The 7,671-nt window shown below is 33.0% G+C and overlaps 1 protein-coding gene across 1 annotated transcript in view; it reads left to right on the plus strand.

Annotated features, from left to right (window-relative positions):
• The window catches only part of LOC108749291 (uncharacterized protein DDB_G0284459-like), a 7,811-nt gene extending 4,378 nt beyond the window's left edge, over positions 1-3,433 (plus strand). Inside the window, exons 3-6 of the mRNA XM_018487890.1 lie at positions 762-836; positions 941-1,250; positions 1,364-1,797; positions 2,263-3,433. Of these exons, the coding sequence (XP_018343392.1) occupies positions 762-836; positions 941-1,250; positions 1,364-1,797; positions 2,263-2,886 (1,443 nt within the window). The 3' untranslated portion in view covers positions 2,887-3,433. The remainder of the gene's footprint in view (positions 1-761; positions 837-940; positions 1,251-1,363; positions 1,798-2,262) is intronic.
• The last annotated feature ends 4,238 nt before the right edge of the window (positions 3,434-7,671 follow it).

Below are 7,671 nucleotides of genomic sequence, written 5' to 3' on the forward strand. Positions count from 1 at the left end.
TAAGCTTTAAAACCCTTTTTTTTAATTTGAATTTCATTCATTATTGACGAAGATATTGTATATACAACTTTGAGCTAAAAAATACGCGATGACTTTTTACTCAACCTAATATATCGGAAATCAAGATAGACACCATATTTTATTGAAAGACAACTAGCTTTAAATTCACTAAATGAATACGGGAAAGGAAGAATGTAAAATTTATTGAACGTTTTACATACGCCACAGATGTAATCTAATAATCCATAAGATAGGATCTCTCGGTTTATAATATGATATTATCATGATGAATTACTATTTCGCTTATATTGCTCAGCAATTAGAATGAATGTAGACCAATATTAGTTATCAGATTATACGTACAAACATTATAACTTTCTTGGAATTATGTGTCAATGCAACGTCTGGAAAACAACTATTTACTAAATCCACCTATTTAATTATCTGTACTAAAGAATTTTATTAATTTAGTAAAAGGCTAATAAATATATCTACTTATATATCTAATAAACTTTAATGCAATGTCAAGTTGATTGATTGTTATTTATTATTTATTAATATTAATTTTATTAATATTACTCCAATATAATTATCAATTAATATTAATATTAAATTGATGTATTTATATTTATATTTATATTATTATTGATATTACAGTATTATTATTAGTATTATTATTATTATTATTATTATTATTATTATTATTATTAATTGGATTCTATCAAATTGTGTTTATTAATTAATGCGATTACCTTTTTTAGGCTTCCAAAATCCCTCCCATCTACGAACGTCCAACAACCAGCAACATTTCAATTGAGGAAGGAGGTGTTATTAACGTAAGTACTGTTCCGATTCTGAAAAAAGATTCGGGACAGTGAAACATCGCGTTCTGAACCTGGACCTGGACCTGGACAATCGGATATTGATGCAAATGTTTCAGGTATCAAAATCATGCAACCGTCAGCAGCTTCCGTTATCTGTTACTCGTGGCGTGAGATCGCGGCCACTGGGAGATGCCACCTCGATGAAGGTGGAGACAGTTCCTCTCCTAAGCCCGACGATGGAGTCCGAGCTTTTGAAGCAGTCCTGGATATTCCCGCACACAAAGGGAAATCTTACGAAAGAAGAGGACCCCGTGGTACTTTCCGCCTGGGAAGAGGACTTTCAGGATCTGAGCAGTTGGTGCATGGATACGTTCCAGGGTCAATGCGATTTTCATATAGGTGAATCGGCTACGTTTAAACTATCAGGTATACATTTGTATATAAATAACTTCATTAGGCTTCCATGCAATTTCATTACCTAATTCATCGGGAACGATATAATCAACGCAGAACATCGGTATGGATTCGCTTTGTTCCAGATATGAAATACGAGGGTAACGGCGTTTCGATTGTAAAAGACGAAGAGTTGTTAAAGGATTTGCCGAAAACGATTGATGAAAAGTTGGATTTAAAGATGGATACCGTTAAGGCGACTAAAGAATTAAATGACAACCGTCTGCTATCTCCATCGGAACTCGTTAACAAATACGGATTAGAATATAATAATGAGGAGAACAATACATCCAGCTCGTGGTTAATGTCACCAAAATCTATAGCTTCTAAGAGCACCTCGCCGAGCAAACAGAATGATGCAGATGTTAGCGCGCCACTCCAATCCAAGAGTCATGATTTGAATTACGCTAGCTCGATGTCACTTAACACCGTTGCAAATCAGCGCGAAACATGGGATGAATTACGCACGATCGAGACGACTGGATCGGATACTTTCGACTTATTGTCATATCTTTGGGAGGTACGTTGGCGCACAGGAAAAACGGTTTAGCTGAAAGTATCTCAAAATTTAGCTAGATCTGAAAATAATTTTGTTGTAATATCAAAATAATTATATGTAATATGTAAAACGTTTAAACGTTGACAGCAATGCTGCAAAACGTAATATTCTAGTAATCAGTTTCCTCATAAAAAATTTAAGTAAGTACACAGTTCTACAAATAATTTTATTAGACTATCAAAATAATTATAGCGGACGTTCAAACGAGAATGTCAGATTTTTTTCAGCATTGCTCATATTTGAGTTTCTTACATAATTATTTTGATGGTCCAGACAAAATTCTTTTGAAACCTGTACCTAGCTAAATTTGTAATTTTGTATATTTCAACAAAACCATTCTTTTCATGCATATTTAACGGAAGAGTATTTGATCGCCCAATCGTTATAACTACTCACGATTTATTATAAAATTGATTTTGATTACAGGATGAAATACGTTCGCTGGAAAATAATATATCTACCGATTCTTCGGCAATAATGAAAGTTAGATCGCACGCAACAACGTCATCGTCAGTACGATCATTTACCTCCACAAAAGTAAAAACGGAGAAGATCGACGAATCGGCGCCGGCGCCGACGCCGACGCCGACACCGACGCCAACGCCGACGCCGACGCCACCTTCGCCGCGTCGAAGGATGGAGACTCGCGCAACATCGACGATAACCTCGTCCACGGCCAAGTCTCCCGTAGCATCGTCTCGAAGATCGGAGAGAACGAGGGTAGCGACCATTAAAAACAAAGAGAGGGAGAAAGTCGCTGTCACCAGTACAAAGACGAAGGATAAGAACGGGAGGAAAAGATATTACGAAGAAAGCGATTCCGAGGAGGATGTCGTCCTCACTCAATATAGGGAGTGCCGTGAGAAAAACAATGAGGCTTCGCGAAGATCACGGATGAACAAGAAAGCTAAGGAATCGGAAATGACCAGGAGAGCGAACGAGCTGGAAAGGGACAACAAAATATTGAAGATGAAGGTCGAGGAGCTGGAGAAGCTGGTGACGTCGATGCGTAACGCGTTATTACAATCTGCTTTAAAGAAAGAATTTTAAGTATGCGTTATTTAATATCTAGACGTTCTGTCGCGACCTGTCGCGCATAATCTAATTAACCACGTTTGTTACGTCTTTCCGTTATGTCATGCATGCGCCATTATTACGCGACGATGTCTTTTACCACGAAAGAGCTGTATGAATTTTAACGTTGAACTTATTTGCCTTAATTGTCTTAATGTGAGGTTAAAAGTGTTCTTGAAAGCTTATTATTATCGTTATTTTGATCTTATTCTATTGAGAAACGTTTCTTTTTATTTATCCCGCTTCAGTATCTATTCTATATATCGTTACACAATTTAATTGTCCCGACTAAATTAATCGCGAACTAGCGATAGACTAATTGTACGCTGCTGCAATGCGTTTAAAAATGTTTTCACAATGTGACATTTGGCTTGCTGTATGTCGGTATGCTGAAATATATTAAATAAATATTTATTTTGTTATAACAAATGAGAGAAAGAGAGAATAGAAACACCGAAATTAGAATGTATTTTACGTAATAAACACACGCACGCACACACACACACAAACACACACACACACACACACACACACACATACATTCGTATACTATACTTGTAAATTACTTTGTGTATAAGTACTACACGAACGAAGAGCAGGCATATGAATTTAAATGATGATACTATTATCCAGAAGATTTTAATCCGAACAAAATCACATGATCATATTTTGTTCAGCCTTATATTGTACCTGAAAAAGAAGAGAAGAAGAACATATAGAATCCTATTGCAAAGAGAAGCATGTAATTGGTGATACACACAGTTTTCTACTACTTGGTGTAGACTCAACGATGCTAAGTAAACGATACAAGTGATTGTAACAAGTAAAATCCAATAAAATTCTTTATTTTGAAAAATCAACCCTAGATTCGCACATCATTCCGCGTGCGCACTACAAATAGCGACGAGTTAAAAATAATAAATGGTATCCTTTATGATTCATTCTTTTTCTGTTTTCTTTTGCACACTATGTCTATATTGGCGAAACCAGCCCTATGTCAATTTACGTTAAGAGCTACGGCACGCGAGATATTTCCGTAGATTATTCGCTGAAGGCAATTAATAAAATATATATACAATATGATCGCCGAGATATGGATATATGCCAGATGAAATGCCGCGACGCGACGAGGTGTCGCGAGATAATTATAAAATCGATAGTGTACGTGAAACGGTAGCAAATGAATTGCCGCTCTTACAGAAATTTAACACTGATACTGATTAATTACTTATTTTGAACATTAAAAGTATCGTTATTCACTGGTTTTACACACGTAAAAATGTGTACTCTATTCAAATATTTTAATTACTTGTTTCAAGTATTTACAAAAATTCATATATCCGAAAATCTACCAGAAGTCCATCATAACTGTATCAATTTATTCTAAATATATTTTTAATCCTAGTAAATTTAATACTTCAACATTATTTAATACACCAAGATTATTAAATAAATTCGAATTACTTATTACATGAAGTGACTTCTTTGACAAAATTTTATAATATTTTCTTGTTATAAGTATACTTTAAAACTGTTATTAAGAAAATATTCTTTGTTAAAGATAACAGTTACTTAAAAGAAAAAAAAACAAACTGTGAGTAACTTTTCTTAATAATACAATAGAATGACATTTTTCTGTGTGTATATGTATTTATGTAATATATTAATGTAAATTATTCTACATACGATCCGAAACGAGTTATCAAGTATTTAAATTAAGTACACACAGAAAAATACATACTGTATTTGAAATATTAATTATTTGTTTCAAATAATTCATTTTTTGCAAATCCGTCATAAGTTCATTACAAACATCAAATTTATTCAAAATACATTCTGAATCTTAGTAAGTTTAATATATGTATATACTTCAATCAAAATTATTAAATTTGATTTATATTACAAAAAATGATTCCTTCGATAAAATTTTATAATATTCTTTAAAAGAAACTAAATTCTTGTTTTGAGCATCTATGACAATGAATTTTTTTGTAAAATTTGTAATAAATATATCTTGAGACTATATTATCAAGATAATATTTACTGTTAAAGATAACTCCCCCCCCCCTTCCGTTACTCAAAAGAAAAAAAATAAACTGAGTAATTATATTTCTTATAATTAGTAGTAAAATGATATCTTTCTGCTATTTGTACTATAATACTCAAAATGAGTATTATTTCCAGTATTAAATTGGATTTCTGTAAGGGCGGCTGAATGAATATCATATCCTATTGTGCACGCAACAATGCGTGCCGTAATTTTATTATTCAAACGCCTAAACGAGTCCGGACAATTTCTGCCGTGCCGCGCGACTTGCTTTCCCAATGGGGGCGATGGCGGGCGAAGGAGGTAAGACCTCTTTCCGCTAATTGAATATCCGGTGTCGCTAGACGACACGGGACCCGCGTGTCCTCCGCGCAAACTGCGTGTCGCGATACGCGTTGCGAATTGACATAATTAACGGCAGACCGAGAGACACAGAAACCCGATGACGATTCGCACCTGTGAACCAACTGACTCTTCCGTAGCCCCGTTCTATCTTTCACCAATCGCACATTTATTGCGCTAGATAGGATAGTTTTCATCCTTTGTTTACAGTAAACAGAAGCGCATTATACAACAGATAAGTTTAAACCTACGTACGTACATTTTGGCACGTTTATGCCAAGAGCCACGCAAATATAGATCTGTATAAATTTTCAACAAAGCAATGCAAAACATAGCGTACATAGTACTATATATAGTCTTATATTATATACATATAGGTACTATAAAAACTCAATCGTTTTTGCCTTTGTGAAAATTTGTCTCGAAGCATTTAATTCTGAAATTACAAATGAATAAAAATAAAACCTTTTTTTTTTTTTTTTTTTTTTTTTTCAATATTAGAAAGTGGCTCAATGTTAAGAAGGTTAAGTAAAAAGGAGCATACAGCCACGCTAGAGATGTCAAAAAGTTATAATTCAATAATAAACATTTTACATAGTAGACGTTAAAAAATAAAACCACTCTCCCAATTATATATCCTTACTATTAAAATGATAAAGCACTACTTTCTCTTTTTAGAAAATTGAAGATTTTTACTTTAACACAGAAAGCCTATTTAAAGTCTGTTCAATCTAAAAATTTAATAGATTATGACAGGAATAGAAACGTTTCCCAAAGGAGAGACATTTATTTAAAAGGAAAATACAATTGCGATATCCTGCATATCGGACACTGTGTGACCGAAAGAAAAAGAGGAACAAAGTCCAGAAAGTTCAGCAACTAAAAGAACGGGTCCATTGTAAGAAATATTTAAGCGTTTTCAACAGTCGTTGAATAATTGGCGATTAAATGCGTCGGGATCAGATGCATACTTCAATAACTGCGTTCGGTCGCGGGTGCGTGCATCGATTGCCCGCATTGCTTTCCGCACCCGCATACCGTTAAGTCTGTCAAACCCTGCCATGCTATTATTATCCAGAACTACCATCGCATCGCCGCATTCGACTCCAATCTCTCCGATTTACAAATCGGAACACAAACGAATCGTTCTTTCTTGTGACGAATGCCTCGGCAAAGAAGAAAGTTGGGAAATAAAATAAAACCGACAACGGACTATATAGCGTTTTTTACACTAATTTACAAAGTTTCTATTTCCTAACATCTAAATAATGATTTTCATGTATTTTTAGCTGCTGAAAAAGAACATAAGACTAAAACAAATTTAACATTCACAGATTTTGAGAAAGCAAAAACGTAATCAAGAATTTTTTATCGCAAAGTATTTTTTATTACATTATTTTATATCATATTTATATATCAAATATCAAGTTTTCAATTTTGCTTTATTATTGCTTTATCAGTGCTATATAAACGATTAGTACACTCTAAATTTCTTGAACTCTCATTCCAAGAGAGTGAAAATACAACCATTCCTGAAAAAAAGTGAAAATATTTCACTTCTCAAAAAAGAGTGAAAATTTTCACTTTCAAAAAGTGAGATTTCACTCCTTTAAAATGAAAATTCACTCTAAAAAGAATGAGAATTGTCTTCAACTCTCTTTTTCAAGAAGTGAAATATTTTCACTTTTTTCAGGGGTGATTGTGTTTTCACCTTTTTAAAGTGAGATTTCACTGCACGAAAAATTTAAAGATATTGATTTTTAAACTAAATTCTGAACTCTGATAATAAACCTTGTGACATTTTAGATCCTTCTTCATTGGAAGTTACTATCCTTTTAAAATATAACATTTTCAGGCTATACATTCAAACTCAAAGAAAATTCTGTTTTCCACATATCAGGAATCTCCTAAAATTTTTAAAACTGAATTTCACGATATGGTGATCAAATTATTTTTCTGAAACATGAATTTTTAAATTTTAATACCTCTGCAGAATCGAATTCATCTCAATTTCATAAACTCTCAGAAAATATGAGGTCTCTTTCTTTCCTTTATCAGAAAGGTGAAACTTCTTTATGTGAAATCTTTTCCTCAAATAAAACTGATTAACAATTTATAAATCTTTCTTTTATTTTACGGAGTAGAATAATAATCTGAGAGACAAAATAATCATTGTTCAGCCGTGAAAAAACGGATACCTTGTATAAATCAATGTAACTTTTTATATTAAATTTTATTATTTTAATATATCAAAATTGTATATAAATGATAAAACAATAAAATTCGCCATATTATTAACAAATATTTAAATTTCTTATAGCTATTTGTACACCTATTACGTATCGCAAAATAAAGTAACTTTGACCTAGATA

The sequence above is a fragment of the Trachymyrmex septentrionalis genome, unplaced genomic scaffold, assembly GCF_001594115.1.
Source record: "Trachymyrmex septentrionalis isolate Tsep2-gDNA-1 unplaced genomic scaffold, Tsep1.0 scaffold29, whole genome shotgun sequence".
In the NCBI taxonomy this organism is placed as follows: Eukaryota; Metazoa; Arthropoda; class Insecta; order Hymenoptera; family Formicidae; genus Trachymyrmex; species Trachymyrmex septentrionalis.